The sequence below is a fragment of the Hemicordylus capensis genome, chromosome 1 (assembly GCF_027244095.1).
Source record: "Hemicordylus capensis ecotype Gifberg chromosome 1, rHemCap1.1.pri, whole genome shotgun sequence".
Taxonomy (NCBI): Eukaryota; Metazoa; Chordata; class Lepidosauria; order Squamata; family Cordylidae; genus Hemicordylus; species Hemicordylus capensis.
Window position 1 is genome coordinate 8,439,817 of NC_069657.1, and position 19,428 is coordinate 8,459,244.

At 48.1% G+C, this 19,428-nt stretch overlaps 1 protein-coding gene across 1 annotated transcript; it reads left to right on the forward strand.

Annotated features, from left to right (window-relative positions):
- Positions 1-3,953: 3,953 nt before the first annotated feature.
- Positions 3,954-17,646, forward strand: LOC128339245 (ubiquitin carboxyl-terminal hydrolase isozyme L1-like). Its single transcript, XM_053282824.1, has 9 exons — positions 3,954-4,126; positions 4,506-4,517; positions 6,137-6,265; positions 7,844-7,994; positions 10,234-10,319; positions 10,404-10,451; positions 12,993-13,059; positions 16,464-16,522; positions 17,209-17,646. Exons 1-9 carry the CDS (start codon positions 4,094-4,096, stop codon positions 17,293-17,295), a joined length of 672 nt encoding a protein of 223 aa, XP_053138799.1. The 5' UTR covers positions 3,954-4,093; the 3' UTR covers positions 17,296-17,646.
- Positions 17,647-19,428: the final 1,782 nt, after the last annotated feature.

A 19,428-nucleotide genomic window follows, 5' to 3' on the forward strand; every position in this document is an offset into this window, starting at 1 on the left:
AGGGTTCCACTCCCCCCGTCAGTCTCTCACATCACCGCCGCGGCCCATTCAGAGCCTCTTTTCTGGTCCTTTCGGACCTCTGTAGATCAGCATGGCAGCCATTTTGGAGGCTGCCACGCATGTGCAAATGGACATTGCAGAGACCATTTGTGCATGCACGGTGGCCATTAAAAAAAAAATTAATGGCTGCCAAAAAAAAAAATTGCCACCGCACATGCGCAAATGGTCTCTGCGACGCCCTGGGCCATGCCAGGCCTCACGGAGGCCATTTGCACATGCGTGGAGGCCTCCAAAATGGCCACCATGCCAATCTATGGAGGGCCAAACGGGCCAGAAATAGGGGTGACCACGGAGCTGCGGTCCGGCACTGGGGTGGGGGGTTCCAATAAAGATAGGGGGGCTTTACCTACCCCTCCCAACAAAGGCACCGTATTTTTGTGAGCAATCAGACGGCAGGATATCTCCCTGCCGCCCAGAGGCGTAACTAGGGAAAACGGCACCCGGGGCAAGCACTGAAATGGCGCCCCCTGCGCCCCCCCCCATACTACATTATACTTAGGTTTTTCCTCACAAGCGCCCCCCGCCGCCGCCAAGCCAGGCCACTGACTGGCCGCCAGGCGCCAGCAAAGCAATGTGGGGGGGGGGGGCGCGGGCGGCGCAGAAGGGACCACTCATGGGGGAGGGGGCGCTGACGCACTCCCTTGACTGCTGCAGCGCTGCTGCACTGAGCAGGAAACATTTGTATTAACAAATTTTTTTTAAAAAAAATTAAAAAAAAATTTGTCATGGCGGCGCCCCCCCATGTGACCAGAAAAGATGGCGCCCGGGGCACGTGCCCCCCCTGCCCCCCCTATAGTTACGCCTCTGCTGCCGCCCGCTTCAATCCCCGCTCGGCGCGGCGCGGCTCCTCGTTTTGTATACAGAATCGGGCGGCAGGATAGCTCCCAGTCCCTGCCGCCCCCTATAAAGCCCAGCTAGGCTGGCGGCCGCCCCCTTCAAGCCCCCTGCAGCCCCCAAGAAGACCCCTGCCGCCCCCTTCTTGCTAATTTTCTCTCCATTGCAAGAGGACGGCAGGAGAACTCCCTGTCGTCCCTTTCCCCTTTGCCGGCTGGGCTGCAAATGGCTTCTAGGAAGCCTTTTGCACACGCGCGCGCAAAAGGCTTCCTAGAAGCCATTTGCAGCCCAGCCGGCAACGGGGAAGGGGACGGCAGGGAGTTCTCCTGCCGTCCTCTTGCAATGGGGAGAAAATTAGCAAGAAGGGGGCGGCAGGGGTCTTCTTGGGGGCTGCAGGGGGCTTGAAGGGGGCGGCCGCCAGCCAAGCGGGGCTTTATAGGGGGCGGCAGGGACTGGGAGCTATCCTGCCGCCCGATTCTGTATACAAAACGAGGAGCCGCGCCGCGCCGAGCGGGGATTGAAGCGGGCGGCAGGGAGATATCCTGCCGCCCGATTGCTCACAAAAATACGGCGCGGTTGTTGGGAGGGGTAAGTAAAGCCCCCCCTATCTCTATTGGAACCCCCCACCCAATCTATCCGAACCAAAACCACCCCGTGTCCGGACCGGTCTGGAGGCCTTTAGAATGGCCTTCGAACTGGTCCGTGCACATGACTAGCCAGAAAAGAGGCTCCGGACAGTCCGCGGTGGTGATGTGAGAGGCCAGCAGGGGCAGGGGCAGGGGGAACCTTCACGGACCACACACCCCAGCCTACAGGAAGCCCCTTGAAGAGGCTGAAGGTAAAAAATATATATAATTTTTTAAAAAAAAAAAATCACAATCTCCCCGCCTGGACCGGGGGGGTTGGGTTCAAAGGGGTGCTGGAGCAGACTGGTCCGGTCAGGTCCAGACTCGAATCGAACCAGGCCAGCCGGTTTTATGCACACCCCTAGCTGGTTCACACCTATCTAGGCTGTTGTCAAGGAGCTGGACCTATCCCCAGGTATTATGTAGTCACATGGATAAAGCTAACATGAATTGGGCAATCACTGATTTGGCTGACAGTCCGGGAAAATGTTGCTGTCCCCATAAGCACTGGGACTGGCTATATCGGGGAGTGCCCAGTTCGCATGTGATCTTTGTCCACACAGATTCCAGGGAGAGGCGAGGCTGCTTGCAAGCAGATCAAAGCTTTTTGTGAATTGGCACTCAGGTGCGTGGATGGGCAATTATTGTGAATATTTTGGAACCAAGTACTGTAATTTTTTTAATTAGTGCCAAGGTATTTTCAGGGAGTCTGTTTATAATACATGAATTATGAAGTAATCCATCTCTAGGCCAAATTGGAGGTGGCAGCAACATTTCTGTGTGCTTAAATATGGAACGGCTTCATCCCATAGAAGTGCAAAGTGCTTCACATGAGCTTCAAAAACAGGTGGGGGGAGACTGGATGCTGGGGGTGGGGGAGCAGTAGGCACACTCCTCGCCCACACACCTCTTTTGCTTTTCAAATCGGAACACCCCCCCTCCCGCCCCTTCTTTCTGTGCAATTGGGGCAATTCTGTGTTTATACTTATGTCTAGTTTACCCAAATTATTTGCCGTCCTCATTTGTCGGGGGGGGTGGGGAGACAAATGTACCAGCGTGGTATAGTGGCTAGTGTGCTGGACTAGGACGGGGAGAGCCGAGTTCAAATCCCCATTCAGCCAGGAGACTTGCTGGGTGACTCTGGGCCAGTCACTTCTCTCTCAGCCTAACCTACTTCACAGGGTTGTTGTGAGGAGAAACCTAAGTATGTAGTACACCTGTCTCCTTGGAAGAAGAGTGGGATATAAAATGTAATTTTTTTTAAAAGGGACAGGCCTGTTAAGGCTAGCACATTAACAAATAAAATTGAGCATCTCAGCTGACATGCATGATGATCAAGCAACTCCTGGAAGCATATTCACAACATGTTAATGTGCTTCTCCTTTTCTCTGCCCCCTAAAGCCTTTCTTCCTCACCTTTCTGTGATGCTGCCACTGCCCATGACAGTGCATCTCCCACGCAGTATGAGTTGCATCTTCCTATATCACTGCTGCCCGATATAGGCGTTTTCCCTATAGTCTGGGAAACATACCAGTGGGAATTCGATCCAGCAACCTCTTGCTCCCTAGGCAAGTTACTTCCCAATGTGCCATTAGGTGGCACTGTTTGTAATAAGTAAAGGTTTTCCCAGCATGTGAATGCACCGGTGAGAATAAGTGTCACTTTCTGAATAGCTAAATAACTGGCATCAATTGATGTCCTCAGAAATCATATGCTAAGTGGTGTAGTGGTTAGAGTGCTGGACTATGACTGGGGAGACCCGAGTTCAAATCCCCATTCAGCCAGGAGACTAGCTGGGTGACTCTGGGCCAGTCACTTCTCTCTCTGCCTACCCTACTTCACAGAGTTGTTGTGAGGAGAAACATAGGTATGTAGTACACCGCTCTGGGCTCCTTGGAGGAAGAGTGGGATATTAAATGTAAATAATAAATAAATAAGCTTGCAACCGTGGTTTTGTAGAATTTGGCCAGTTGAAATGTCACAGGCGCCTAAGCAAAACCAAACCTTGCGCTAGTACAGTGAAATTAAAAGCACTAATTTCTCCGCAATGCCAAATCACTCGCAAACACTACCAAAAGACAATACACTTTCCCTGCTTGCTAAATTATAAATAATTCATTGCATGCTATAGTGTGTCATTAGTATTACGGGAACCCTCAGTCCTGCATTGGGCTCTCCTGTTGCTTTTGCCAGAAGTACCCTTTGTGGTTTGCTGACAACTTCAGTATCAGCAGACCTTGAGGACTGTACTAACCCACCCTTTCTTCCGGGGGCGCCCTTGATTTGCAGCCTCCTGATTGATGGGCAGTCCCAATGCACAGAGCGTGGTTGGCAGGGAATGGCGGGGTGTGGGCGGATGTACCATAGCTTAACAACGGGGGGGGGGTTTATTTGCAGGAAATGCCTTCCTCCTGGAGTGGTTTTTGTCCCAGCTCTCCCCACCTCCCCTGCAGTGAGTCAGCCCAGTGGCAGTATATAGCAGTGGGCGGGCCTCTTTGCTCTGCTTTCCTTTCGGTGCAGACGGTGTGTTGCAGGTTCTGCTCTTGTGCGTCTTCCCTCGTGCAACCCAGACAATGGCTTGGCAGCCCATGGAGATCAACCCCGAGGTATTCAGAAGCGGAGGCTCACTTCGGGATGGGTTGGGCGGTGGTCCTGGAATCCTAGGAGACTGGGGGTGGGGGGAGAGGGGTTGGTGGAGGGATGCAAAAAAGGAGCGGGGTTGGGGGTTGCGCCTTTAGGATCAAAAGCGCAGGTGCTGATAATGCCTGCTGCGTGGAGATGCTTTAGAGGCGGGGCGTGGTGGCTGTGAGCCTGCAGACAGAGGCCAGAGGATGGGGGGGGGGGTGTTCTCTGCTGGAGGCGGATGGGGGGAGAGTCGCTTCTCGGGATTGGAAATATTCTTGGCTCTTCTATAGTCTATTTGGAGAGGAGGGGCGCCCTTCCTGGGGCAGGCTGACCTCTCTCCTCCTCCTCTGCTTCTTCCAGATGCTGAACAAAGTGAGTGCCCGCCGAGACCTGGCAGGAGACGACGCAGCATCTGTGCCTTCGCTGGGCGTTGCCTTGCTCCCCGTCTCTCTTCATTCATTTTTTAGCAGTTCCGACGGAGCTGGGAAGGGAGTGGTGGTGCTGGGGCGGGGGGAGGCGTCTGCATGGGGACTTGTAGGCGCCCCTCTCTCGACATTGGCAAGGGGAGTCCAGGCGTCGTGGGGATGGGGGAGCAAGACGGTGATACGGGGGGTGGGGGGTGCGAGGTGTCTGGGGTCTTAGCATCATGCCCTGCAAACTGTTGCTGGGCTGCGCGGCGGTCCACGGGACGGGCGGCAGGGGGCGCTGTGGCCCCGCGTGCTTCTGCAGTGTCACAGCAGGGACGGCCACTGGAAAGGGGCGAAGTGGGGAGGCTGATGGGAAAGGGGGGCTTGCCTCGAAGAGGGGCGTCTCCTGCAAGGATGGAGCGCTGCTGCTGCTGCAGGCACTCTGGAGGGTGGCTCAGACCAGGAGGCTCTCCAGGGGATCGTCTTGCATGTTGGCATCTGCAGGAGGAGCCTTTGAATTTCCCTTTCCCCTCCCTTGTGTTCTGGGACCTCTTCTGGACTGTTTATTGAGGAGCCAGGATTCGTAGCTGCAGGAAAGCTGTAGCGGGTGAGCGATGCTCTCATCTGCTCACGCACAAAATCAACATTGACTAAGGGCTCTTGATGTGGGTAAAAGAGATGTTTCTGGGATGCTCTCTGGCAGCCAGGTGTGGAGGTGCCAGCTTCCCCCCTCGTCCTAGATGACTTAGCAAAAGACTGAGCTAATCCTTGGAAGCTCTCCACAGCACCAGTAATCCCCACCAGATAATGCAAGACACTTGGGTTGAAAATGGATTCTGGAGCACTGAGTGTGTGTGTCTGGCCCACCACAGACACACATTCAAGTTCATCTAAAATGTATTAACTGGTACCTTGGTACCTCCTGCGGTGCAAATGGGAGAGCCAGCGTGCTGTAGTGGTTAGAGTGCTGGAGTAGGACCTTGGAGACCCGAGTTCAAGTCTCTCAGCTTAACCTACTTTGCAGGGTTGTTGTGAGGAGAAACTAAGTATGTAGTACACCGCTCTGGGCTCCTTGGAGAGAGAGTGGGATATAAGATGTAAATAAATAAATAATAATAATAAATAAAAATAACCAAGTGGCCGAAGCATAGTAAAAGGATGGCTTTTAAAGTACTACTCTTAAGAACATGTTAGAATCCCATGAGTGGTACTCTGCAGTTTTTGTCAGAGAAAATGTGTTGGGCCACCATGGTGGGGGCGATGGTATACCCCTTTCTCTGGGTTTTTGTTCCCTGTGGAACAGCTCCCATCACCCCCTCACACAAGGCTATCTGTGCTAATTGTCAAAATGTCTGAGATCATGGGGCCCATGGTTCTCTTTTTTTATATTAAAAAAGCAAATTCTGGGGTGTCCCAGTTGCAGTGTTCCATCTCCTGGCGATATTTATTTTCCCTCTTAACAATCATTGGTTACTGAGCACAGGAACAGGGAGTGGTACCCCCAGACTGATAATGCCGGGTGCCAGGGTGGCCCTCATGCATGCTGATTCTCTGCCCAGGGCTCTGTCTTGCTTAACCATGCAGGTGCTGTCCCGCATCGGAGTCGCCCCTGGCTGGCAGTTTGTGGATGTGCTGGGGTTTGAGGAAGATGCCTTGAACTCTGTGCCTGGCCCAGCTTGTGCTCTGCTCTTACTCTTTCCCCTGACCGCTCAGGTGGGTATTAAGGCTGGACAAGGATGGCTTATAAGCAGGATTTAATAGGAAGATAAGTACCTATTTGGGAGTTAGGGTTTGAAAAACCACCTCTGCTGATGTGGGCACTCTAGTCCTGCTTCCTCACTTCTGTAATGCTCCAGTGTCATTGTGGATGTATCTGAGCTGTGGTCTTCTCATGAAGGGAGCTTAATGTAAAACCTCGGGTACATCTGAATTCTAAAAGCAAAATAGCCAATATTGTACAGCTATCCCGTAGAAACCGGCTCCAGGACAGGTAAGATGCTTGCTTGCCTCTTTTGGCTAGCAGCATACAAATATTGCAATGCTGCCTTTGTACGTAGTTCAGTGACATCAGTTCAAAATGCAGCAGCCAAGATGGTCTCTGGGGCAACCCAGAGAGACCATATTATGCCTGTTTTGAAACGGTTGCACTGGCTGCCGATATGTTTCCGGGCAAAATACAAAATGCTCGTTATTATCTTTAAAGCCCTGAATGGCTTAGGTCCAGGTTACTTTAGAGCAGCCTTCCCCAACCTGCGGGCCTCCAGATGTTGCCGTACTACAACTCCCAGAATCCCCAGCCAAAATGAATTTTAGCTGGGAATGCTGGGAGTTGTAGTTTGGCAGCATCTGGAGGCCCACAGGTTGGGGAAGCCTGCCTTAGAGAGTGCCACCTTCTGCATGATCCCCAGCGCATGTTAAGGTCATCTGAGGAGGTCCGTCTCCAGCTACCACCGGTGCGTCTGGTGGCAACTCCAAGGCGGGCCTTCTCTGTAGCCGCTCCTGGAGTGGCATGCATTCCCTGCAGAAATCCATAATTTGAATGCTTTATTGGCCTTCAGGAGAGCCCTTAAAACTCATCTGTTTGGCCTGGCCTTCCAGGGTTTTTAAATTGTTGTAAATGGTTTTAACATTGTAACCTGGTTTTTAAACTGTTTTGAATTTTTTAACTGTGTTTTATGGTGTTTTACAACCTCTGTTTTTAACTGCTAATTGATGTTAATTGTTTTGTTTTAATGTAAACCGCCCTGAGACATCTTGGAAGGGCAGTTATTGAATGAATAAATAATAAATATGACAAATATTTATATACCACTTTTCAACAGAAATTCCCAAAGTGGCTTAACACAGATATAAACAAATAAAATGGCTCCCTGTCCCTAAAGGGCTCACCATCTAAAAAAGAAACACAACATAGATACCAGCCACAGCTGCTGGAGGGATGCTGTGCTGGGGACGGATAGGGCCAGTTGCTCTCCCCCTGCTCAAAAAAGAGAACCGTCACTTCAAAAAAGGTGCCTCTTTGCTCAGTTAGCAGGGTTCCAGTTCCATAGGAGCCATTTTTGGAAGGGCAGTATAGAAATCGAATTAATAATAATAATAGGAACGGTGGTATCCAACAATGTGGGACACCTCTGCTTTGAGCTTAAATAAGCTGACTAAAGAACTACTGGCTTCCAGTGAGACAGTCCACTTGCAAGCTAAGGGAGTACTTGCCTAGACAAAACATGTATACTAACCTGAGGGCTGTTCCAGTTTTTCTGTTGTCTAATGAATGTCCTTGCACACTTGCAGCATGAGAACTTCAGGAAAAAGCAGACTGAAGAACTGAAAGGTCAAGAAGTGAGCTCAAAGGTCTATTTTCTGAAGCAGACTGCTAGCAACTCATGTGGAACAATTGGTCTTGTGCATGCCGTGGCCAACAACCAAGATAAAATATTGTTTGGTAGGTCCTGGGAGAGTGTCTTCAGAGGGGTAGAAGTCCTTTGGGCACTGCATTCCCTGGAGATAGAGGCTAGGTTTCTGGCACAATCCTGAATTATTCCTGGGTCCAGAGGGATCTTCCTTTTCCTCGCACTGAACACAATGCTTCCCAGATCACCTAGGACAGGGATTCTCAGCGTGTGGGTCCCCAGATGTAATTGGACTTCAGCTCCCATAATTCCCAAACAAAGGCCACTGGGGCTGGGGATTATGGGAGTTGAAGTCCAAAAACATCTGGGGACCCACACGTTGAGAAACCCTGACCTAGGACGTGCCTGAAGCTGGTGGGGTGCAGAAAATACCTTGGAGCGCTCTGGAAAGGAAAAGGGGTGGGGTGGTTTAGTAGCTGCTATAGATCTAGCTGTTTGCTGCCAGGTGGACGAGTAGCAGCTTAAGAACATAAGAACAGCCCTGCTGGATAAAGCCCAAGGAAGCCCATCTAGTCCAGTGTCCTGTTTCACACAGTGGCCCACCAGATGCTGCTGGGGAGCCCACAGCAGGAGTTGAGGGCATGCCCTCTCCTGCTGTTATTCCCCTGCAACTGATACTCAGAGGCATCCTGCCTTGGAGGCTGGAGGTGGTCTATAGCCCTCCAACTAGTAGCCATTGATAGACCTCTCCTCCGTGAAGTTATCCAAACCCCTCTTAAAGTGATCCAGGTTGTTGGCTGTCATCACATCTCGTGGCAGAGAATTCCACAAGTTGATCATGCATTGTGTGAAAAAATACTACCGTTTGTTGGTCCTAAATTTCCCAGCAATCGATTTCATGGGATGACCCCTGGTTCTAGTGTAATGTGAGAGAGAGGAGAATTTCTCTCTATCCACTTTCTCCACTCTATGCATGATTTTATAGACCTCTAGCATGTCTCCCTGCAGTTGTCTTTTTTTCCTAAACTAAATAGCTTATAATGAGAGGGCAAACACCAGTTGTCATAGGAGGCACACTCTTTAAGATGGCTTGAGTTCTGCAAATTGGTATCTTATCCAGTTGTATCCAAATCTTTCTCGAAGACAGTGGCTCCCAGCCAGGGTCCTTCCAGATGTTGCTGAACTGCAACTCCCAGCATCCCCAGCTACAAATACATCATAGCTGGGGATGCTGGGAGTTGTAGTTCAGCAACATCTGGAGGGACCCTGGATGGGAGCCCTGCCACTGCTCTAAGAAGTCAAGCGTGGTGGTCTGTCTCCAAAACCCTGTGAGGTAGATAAGCCAATGTAATTTTTCTGAGGCCACCCAGCAAGCATCACTGGCCAAGCCGTGACTAACCTGGTGCCAACTTCATATATAAGCAAATGGCTCAACCGAAAAGGAATTGGATCAGTATGTCTAAAGCTGTAGATGGGGAAGAATTGCTACAGATACCTGTACTCGCGTAAATGGCTGGTGCTTGATGTTGGGTCTCTTCCTGCACAATCAGCATGTCCCCAACTCCATTCGAGATGCCCATATACCTGGCTGCAGTGAACACGGCATGGTAGACTGTAGGTGGGGAGATTAACATGCCTTTAACTTGCATTTATGCATATTCAGTGTAGCAAAGTTAAGTCGCTTATTTAAAACATGCTTGTCCTTCGGAAATGACTAAAGCAGCTTACAGAAATGTAGGGACCCAAGCATAGAAAAACAAAACGCCTGTATAGCAGAACACCAAGAGAAGCATATGACCAAAAAAGATGATGGGAGAACCTGTTGAAATGGGAGCATCTTCAGCTGCCACCAACACGTAGGCAAAGAAGGAGAGAGCCAGTCTTGTCCTCCTGCAGAAGGGCTTCACAGAGTGGGTGCCAGACAGTGTTCTTTCTAACAGGGATTCCCAGATGTTGTAGACTACAACACCCAGAATCCCTAAGCAAAAGCCATGGCAGCTGGGGATTCTGGGAGTTGTAGGCTCCAACATCTGGGAATCCCTGTTAGAGGGATTACACTGGTGCCAGAACAAATGGGCATAAGGTTTACTATTGGTACCAGAGTATGATGCATGCTACAGATAACTTTTTGCATCAAGAGGCATTGGGCCAAGACTTGCATCAGCTCTGTAGAATAAGCTTTTATGTCTTCAAAATGAAGTAGAGTACGAGATGTATTGAATCTAAACGCTGCAAATTGCCAGTTGCATCTACCAAAACATTTTCAAGCCACCTTGCATCCTAAAGGTCCTCACCTCTCTGCTGTAACCTTGTAGCCTTCGTTTCTTGCAGATGAAGGGTCTGTGCTGAAAGAGTTCCTCAGTGCAACAGCTAATCTCTCTCCAGATGAGAGGGCAAAACGGCTTGAAAACAATAAGGTAAGAGGGTAATTTATTGTGGTGGGGAGGTCCTAATGAGGTGTAGCCTGGAGCTTTAGGTGACCATTTCTCTATCCTCTCTAGGCCATTCAAGAAGCCCACAATGCAGTAGCAGAAGAAGGCCAGTGTCGGGTAAATATATCCTAACGAGAAAGGCTTCCAAAAGTTGATGCCAAGAATTGCTCACATTTTGGAAAAATTGTTCCAATACAAAAGAAATTAGGCACACAGCCTCAATTTCTGAATTCCTTAGTATCTATCCTCCCAATGTCGGGTTGACGTCGAGATTTGGCCTTGCCACACTGAACTGCCTCTTCCTCTCCTGGGTTCAAATGTGTTGAGTTTGGGGGGCTGAACCCGGCTGCGGACAGCACAGATTGGCTTTGCCTACCCCGTGACTTGTACCAAAACACATTTCTCTCCTGTCGCGTTCTGGGAATAGCTTGGCACTTTAAAGTTTCCTTTGCTTAAAAAAAACAACAAAAAATGATGGATGTCAGGAAGAGAGCTGGTCTTGGGGTAGCAAGCTTGACTTGTCCCCTTAGCTAAGCAGGGTCTGCCCTGGTTGCCTATGAAAGGGAGACTAGAAGTGTGAGCACTGCAAGATATTCCCCTCAGGGGATGGAGCCGCTCTGGGAAGAGCATCTAGGTTCCAAGATTCTTCCCTGGCATCTCCAAGATAGGGCTGAGAGCTATTCCTGCCTTCATCCCCAGCTAACTTGGCAAAGAGGCACCTTTGAACGTGGTGATTCTCTCTATTTATCAGGGGGGGAGTAACTGGCCCTGTCCACCCCCAGCACAGTACTTCCAGTGACTGTTGCTGGTGTCTGTCTTATGTTTCTTTTAGATTGTGAGCCCTTTGGGGACAGGGAGCCATCATTTATTTATTTATTTCTCTGTGCAAACTGCCCTGAGCCATTTTTGGAAGGGCAGTAAAGAAATCGAATAAATAATAATAATAACCTTGGAGAAGCTGCTGCCAGTCTGAAGACCATACTGAGCAAGATGGACCTATGGTCTGACTCAGTATATGGCAGCTTCCTATGTTCCAATAAATGCATAAACTGCTTCAGGAGGACTGTCAGGGTTGGATATGCACACTGGTGAACTTAACATTTCTGTTGGGAAGCGAAATGACTTGAGTGGATTCAGGGGTCACAAGGAGCCAGGACTGAGGCTTCACACAGAGCCAGGATTCAAACACACATGCTTCCTTCTCTCTGCATACAATGAGAAGGATTCTTCTTCTGATCTTGACTTGGAATAAGCTACAATCTACTATAACATCTGAACCAGACAATCTTGGCTTTTTAAAAGCCAATTCTAGGATACAAACCTTGTATCCCAGCTTCCGATGCTGGCTTATTGGAAAAGCTACATGTTGGATTATGTACACCACCTAGAGATACATAGATCAGGAACTGTGGGGGCGGGAGGGTGTACATAAGCCAAACTACAAAAAATAAAAACAATTAAAACACTTTCACAGAATAACAGTTTCAGAGTAAAACAGTTTACAATTAAAAGCCTGAGAACAGGTATCTTAAGGGTCTTTCTAAAAGCAATCTGAGATAGAGAAGCATTCCAAAGCCCTGGGGGCAGCCACAGAGAAGGCCCAGTTATGAGTTGTCACCAGACGAGCCAGTGGCAATTGTAACCAGACCTCCCCAAATGATCTCGATAGGTTGCAGGGTTCATGACAAAGGAAGCGCTCTGAACCCTAAGCTGTTCATAGCTTTATAGGTAATAATCACCCACACTCTGTATTTTGCTCAAACATATCAGCAGCCAGTGCACTTGCTTTAAAGTTGATATTATATGGCCCTTTCAGGTTGTCCCAGAGACCAACCTGGCTGCCACATTCTGTACCAGTTGTCGTTTCCAGGCTACATACAATGGCAGCCCCATATATAATGCATTATAGTAGTCAAGCCTAGAAGTCACCAGCATGTATACTACTGTGTTAAGGTCACTTACTTCTAGAAACTGGTGTAGCTGACATATCTGCTGAAGCTGTTAAAAAAAGCGCTCCTGGTCACTGCCTCAACCTGAGAAACCAGAGTTTTGGATCCAGGCACACTCCCAAGCTACATACCTGATCTTTTGAGGGGAGTATAACCCCACCTGGAACAGACAGATCTAAACCAACTCTTGGGTCTTGATTCTCCCCCCCACCCCACAATCAGTACCTCCGTTCTAGTTGGATTCAACTTCAGTCTGTTATCTCTCATCCAACCCATTACCACCTGCAGGCATTTAGGGAAGTTGTCCCATTTTCTGATGAAGTTGGTAGGAATAGTTTTGGTTGTTGGCATATTGATAGCACCCTGCGCCAAATGCCCTGATCTCTCCCAGCGGTTTCATGTAGATGTTAAAGAACTTTGGAGACAGTATGGAGCCTTGTGGAACTCCATAAACTTCCTATTTGAAAGAATGGCTAAGATAAAACTTAATATGCTACACTAGGTGAAACCTAGGGCCTCCATGGGTTGGGTAGAAGTAATGTCAGAAGACAAAGCACCAACACTAGGCTTGTGTATATTGGAATATAGAAGGTTATTCGAAGGTTCTATCTTGGTCTAAAAAGTGAGAATGAGTACAAGTGTGCCACCTGCAGATGGTCCTCATTGGTCTAGGTAGACTCCCACACTCTTGCTTTTTATCTTCCCTTAGGTTGAAGATAAAGTGAACTTCCACTTCATTCTGTTTGCTAGTGTGGACGGTCACCTCTACGAACTGGGTAGGTTTGTATTTTTAAAAAGCCAATTGCGTTTGCAATGATGCCATTATAGCCCTCCATCAAAGTAACTGCTTGGACAGGCTGTCCACTGCATTCAGAGCGGATGGCAGAATCTTCAGGAGCACATAGCTGCATTTTTGTGCAGGGAATGAGAACAGAAGCTCTTGGGGGAACAGGAGATGGTTTAATGGAGGGGAAACTGCTAGCACTCACATATTCTGAGATGGTGATCCTTAATTATGAATTAATGCATTCAGAGTGTGTTCTCTATTTAATAAAGGCAGCTTCCTGTACTAGGAGAGAAAGGATTCTGCTCCTTCACACAGACCTTGGCATCCCAAGTGCCAGGAAGCCATGGTACCTAGACTATGATATTCAGAGGCGGAGTTAATGAATAAAGTCAACTCTTGTCTCGACACCCTGTTTCTGTTTAAGTAAGTTAGTTTAAAAGGAGATAAAGAGAAGCCCAGTTCTTCAACGTGGTCTCTGTCTTTTACATCAGTGGGCTATGTCCCTGCGCAGAGACCTCGTTGGAACCTAACAAGCTAAATTCTCCTGATTTTGGCGGGAACCCTGCCCCCAGCCGCTATATGCTGCTACACCACTCCACATCCCCACAGTCTGTTTCTTCTGCGCTTCAGTAGATGTCGTGGAATCTTTGGCTCTGCAACGAGTAGGACTATTCTTGAATCCTCTTGTTGGTTTTTCTCCTGTTTTCACGCCTATTGTTTTTCAAAACCCTTCCTCTGATGCAGAACGCAGGTTGCACCATCTGGATGTTCAAAGGGCATTGTCCTATGTTCAGAGATTGGCAGAGTGGAGGAAAACGCCTTCTCTGTTTGTTCTGTATGATGGGCTTGCAAGTTTCTGCTCAGTCCCTGTCTAGGTGGATTGTCTCTGCTATTGAACCTTGTTACAATTTGGTACATAAACAGTTGCCTGCGACCATTAAGGTGCACTCAGTGCAGTCCATGGCGGTCTCTGTTGTCTTTGATTGTGCAGTCCCTTTGGACACGATCTGTCAAGCAGCTACTTGGGCTTCGCCCCATTCCTTTATTCATCATTATGCCATTGATGCCAGGGCACGGAATGATGCTAGGTTTGGCAGGACCGTATTTGCAGTCTGTTTGCAATTGATGTACCTCGTTTCTTTGAAATAAATTCTTCTTGCAGAGTGCATCCTTGTTTCCGTTTGTTCCCTCCTCCCTGGGTGCTAGCTTGTTATGCGCCCACCGGTATAAAAGACAAACCACGTTGAAGAAGGACAGGTTGCTGACCTGTAACTTTGGTTATCCTCCACCCCAACACCTGATAATTGGGCAAGCTCCCTTGTCTGGCTCCTAGATAAAAAGAGAACTTGTCAAGGCCTGCTCTAGGAATCTTGTTCCTACTGTCTCAAGTAAGAGCAATGTTCATTCTTACTCTTGACTAGTCAGTCTTTTAGATGACTTCTACAAAGGCTTTTTTTCTGAAAACGTGTTCTGTCAAATGTCTGGTGTCGCATTTTTAATGTTGGCATAAACATAATGCTAGATATCAGAAGTGTGCATTTCCTCTTGAGACATTTCTTGGTATTTGAGTCTGTTTTGTTAGCCAGTATTATTATTTTTTGGTATGTGTTTAGTCCCCTGACGAACTACTGTTGCAGTGTCCTGGGACTGCTAGTGACCTTTGGCCATTAAACTGTTGCCTGCACCACTTATCTTCCAGTTTGTGGCGTGCCCCCCCCCCTTTAAAGTATGTGGCCTCTGAAGAGCATTTTCTCAGACTTAAATGGCTGATCACTGGGCTTTGCCTCAAAAGAACATGCCCTTGAACATGTTTCGATCATGAAGGGGAGAAGCATCTATCCAACCATGTAGTTCTATGTGAATGTCCCGGAATTGTTGGGAGAGCTGGTCTTGTGGTAGCAAGTATGACTTGTCCCCTTAGCTAAGCAGGGTCTGCCCTGGTTGCATTTGAATGGGAGACTTGATGTGTGAGCACTGGAAGATATTCCCCTCAGGGGATGGAGCCGCTCTGGGAAGAGCAGAAGTGCATCTAGGTTCCACGTTCCCTCCCTGGCAGCTCCAGGATAAGGCTGAGAGAGACTCCCGCCTGCAACCTTGGAGAAGCCGCTGCCAGTCCGTGTAGACAATACTGAGCTAGATGGACCAAGGGTCTGACTCAGTATATGGCAGATACCTGTGTTCCTAATTGCTTCTTGGGATACAGCTTTCTCTTACACTTGTTTACCATGAGCAGTGGGTTGCTGGGTGAAGCAACACTGAGAACGGCATGCATGCTGCTTTGCTTTCCAGTGAAGAATTGACTGGTCGGGTTTTCTCTTGATTGGTTGGATAAAAGCAGTGGAGGTCTTGCAGATAGTCCAGCTGTGCTACCACTGTGGTAGTAATGGCTACTTGGTGGAATGTATTCATAGAAATGAACTCTGATCTAGGTTCTTGATGGTGTCTGGCTCTGCTTGGGTACAAAGAGAGTCCTTGACCAGATTCTGCCCATATTCTCTAGAAATCCCTGGCTTAACTAGAGCTGAGCTATAAAGTTTGCAAGGGTGAGCATCGGATTCCTTTCTAATCAAGCACCTGTCTCAGGAGCTTTCCCAGACAGCAGGCTTTACTACAAGTTCAAAGCTGCCCCCACGCCCGATGGAAAAAGTGGATTTCCCCCCCCCCCTGGATATAAATCAGGCTACACTCTAACACGCAGTTAAAAACCCAAGTTGTGTGTGAAGTGCTCCCCGATAGCTCGTAGGACTTTGGGGTAAATCTGGCCCCTTCCGGAGGAGATGCGAACTAAAAGCCGGGTGTGAGAAACTTCCAGGTCTTCAGAACACAGCATTGTTGCCAACCAGTTCCTATATTCTTGCCCTGATCATTACTGCAAACAAATACCTAACCTACATTAGTAACCAGTCATGGTGGATGGGCTTCTTCAAAGGAAGCAAATCTGTAGGGTAGGAATCTAGGTCCCCCAAATCCCAGTAAACTTGATCCTCTTTTTGCCTTGCCATAAACTAGGAATATTGAGGTAAGCCGGGCAGCAACAAGAACAGAACTGCTCAGGAGTAGCCTCTCAGAGAACTTCATTCTCCAACCACTTATCTGCTTACCAACCACAGACATTGAGGCAACAGAGAGGGGAAAGTGGTGTGACCTCTGACACCAGCAATGTCTTCCTCTAGCATTTGTTCTGTCAAAACATTTGTTGGCAAGGGCGGGGATTCTTGCTAAGAGGGTGGGGACTGAGGAGATGGTCCAGAGCTTTCCCACTCCCGACTGTAATGCAAAGTGGACAAATATTGCACAAACACTTCCTCCTGTTTTGTGGCTGTTCTTGTGCATCTCTCTAATGACTTCCTCTGACATATAAGTAACTCAGCCTTATGTCGTTCATTTTTGTAGATGGACGAATGCCCTTTCCTATAAATCATGGAGCTAGTTCAGTGGATACCTTGCTGAAGGTAAGTTTTCTCTTAGATGGTGGGGTCAGTATCTTAACTTCTAGGAATAATCTAATCCTTGGTTTGCACTATTTGTGTGTGCTGTTCATGACTTGGGAACTCCCATTTTTTTGCTCATGGATTTCCCCTTAAATTGAGACTGCTTTTGCCTAGAGATGGGACTGCCAAGGAGTGAAACTCCTTCTGCTGCTAGCTCGAATCGGTGTTTAAATGCTGCCTATTCCAGCACTGACAAAAACATCCGTTGAAGTATGGAAGTGGTGCAGACAACATTAACAATTGCAGAAACTGTAGTGCATACATCTGATGTTCTCTTTTAGGGATGTGCACGGAACTGCGGCGGGGGTGCTGCTTTAAGAGCGGGGAAGGGTGCGCTTCCACCACTTTCCCTTCAGTAAGACAGCTGACCGGGGGCAGCAGTGTACCTCCCTGCTGCCCCATTGACCGGACACGGCGGGAAGTCCCTGGCGCTTGGTGGAACTGCCGGTTCCATGCACATCCTTATTCTCTTTTGCTAGAACTCGGTCCTTGTTAACCTAGCTTGCAAACATGCTGTTCTGAGTGGGTACCATGTTGCAGCTTTTCTAGTGAGTGCAAGTGTGAGATACTTGCTTTTTTGCAAGTCTGCAGTGGCTGTGTGGTCCTAAACTTGGTATGCTAAGGTGCTTCTTGTATGTTCTCTTAAGGCCTCCGCCAAGATCTGCCGGCAGTTCACAGAACGTGAGGAAGGAGAGGTCCGTTTTTCTGCTGTGGCGCTGTGCAAGTCTGCTTGACGTTCAAGAGGATAAAACAACCTTGGACATCAAGGGAAGCAGTTCAGACCTTTAGTGCTTTGGTACTTGTTAGAAACACAGCTGTTCCTGATCCAAGTTTAAATGGTCTTGCACAACTTGTTCTGTTCTCGTCCCCTGGCCCACCCCCCACTCCTTATACACAGCAGCTTCAGTGGCGCTTGTCCTAAAGTCTAATCCGTGGTGCTTCAACCCTTCAGATGGGTTGGATCTGGGGACTCTTGACTCGTTTTAATGCTTCACAGGGCTTTCCTGACTTGTGCCTCCAAGTTTCTTTTTAAGCTGTTGTGACTACTTGTAAATCACAAGAATAAACATCTTGCGATTCGAAAAGCAAGTGTTGAGTTTTCCTATCGTGGTTTGAATGTTGAGTGTTGGAAGGAGACAGTGCCCATAAGTTAAAATGGGCAATTGCTAACCAGCGGTTGGTATTTAGTCATCAAACACAGTTTTAGGCTAGATGGTGTTTGGCTTGCTAGACTTTAAAATTGGGCAACATTCATGTTCTGGCCCTGACCAGGACTCTAACCTTATAGCAAGTGGCATGACAGCCCAAGAAGCTGCTAAATGAGTAACTTGGCTTATTGGCTACTGCACAGTGAGGATGAAGCCAGGTGGTGTTCTTTCAGCAACAGCTACTCAGACTTGAGAGCAGTATCCCCTCTAACCTTTTTCATCTATGTGCAGAACAAGTTTTGTTCTGGGTGGCAGTATCAAGGCAGCATGTGTTGGAGGTTGTTGATTTTTACCCACAGTAGGTAGAACAGCAGAGCACTAAGGAGTGAGCACACACTCCAGTTACAGAGTAGGTAGCAGAGGATGGTTTGGATATTGCAGCTATTTAGAGAAATCACATGGAGATCCTTGTATGACTAAACACTAAAGACTTATTGGTTAAATACATTTAGATAGGAAAGACCTATACCTAATCTAAAGGACTACATAATGGATAGGTAAGGAGAGAGAGAGAGATGTTTCCATCTGCTCTCTAGGAGGAAAGGAAGGATTGTGACTCAGCACAGGAAGTGCTGCAGAGTCAGTCCGGGGGTCATAGAGTAGGGACAGATACGGAGACCCTGACTCACTGTCTCTACTCCCAATGCCCCTGGTGGTCATTAGGACAGTTGCTGCAAAAGGTCGATGCACTGGAAGTTCATCTCCAACAGTGTGTGCTCATGTTCCTTCAGGATGGGGCCTTCCTGATTCAAGCTGAGCGGGATCTAAAATCAACTGAGCAATCATCAGAAAACTTGTGTGCACGCACATGCCTTTGAGGGGACACTGTTTGAGAGCTCTTTCCTTCCTCCCATCCCTGAAGCTTGGCCTGGGACTACTCTCTGCGGCTATTTTGAAAGTTTATATTGCGGAATGCATAAATGAACTGGGTGCCAAAGCAGAGTGCATGCTGGGCCTAAGCTAGTAATTCCTGGACTAGATTATCCTAACACTAGTGCTTATCTTGAAAAAGCAGCTTGTCTGCTGTGGGGTTCCATCAAGCAATCCTTCCAGTTAAAAGAAGCTAAATATACATAGAACCTGTACTGTCGGGCTTCATAGTGGTTAAAAACTGGAAGTCTTTAATTTGGATTCTCCTTGATGGTATCGGCTCCATTCTGCTTATGAACCTACCCTACAAAGTTGATTGCAAGGATACCAAAAAAATGAAGTACTAGAAGGTTGAATACTAAGCATGAAATGCCACCGAGGGTGGGGAAGGATTGCTAATGACGGGAAGAGTTGCAGTTTTGAAGATCCTGCATAGAAGTTGGCTTCTCAAGCAATCTGTAATGCCAGCACCTCTTCATGTTTCAATTGGAATGTGTTTTGCAATTAGAAATGCTAGTCCTGGCAGACAAACACACTTACCTGCCAAAAATGGTTTCTAAAGCAACTTATAGCGATTAACATTCATCATAGATTCCATGCTATATAGAATTAGCTTTCTCTTGGCTTGGCTTCTCTCGCTGCTTCCGCCTATACAGTTCTTTTCGAGAACATAATCAATTTTATGCCATTAAAGGAAAAATCAAAGCTTCACAAACAAAGCAATACAGTAACCCTGGTGCATGTTTAAATGGATTTTTCATAACATAAGAACAGCCCTGCTGGATCAGG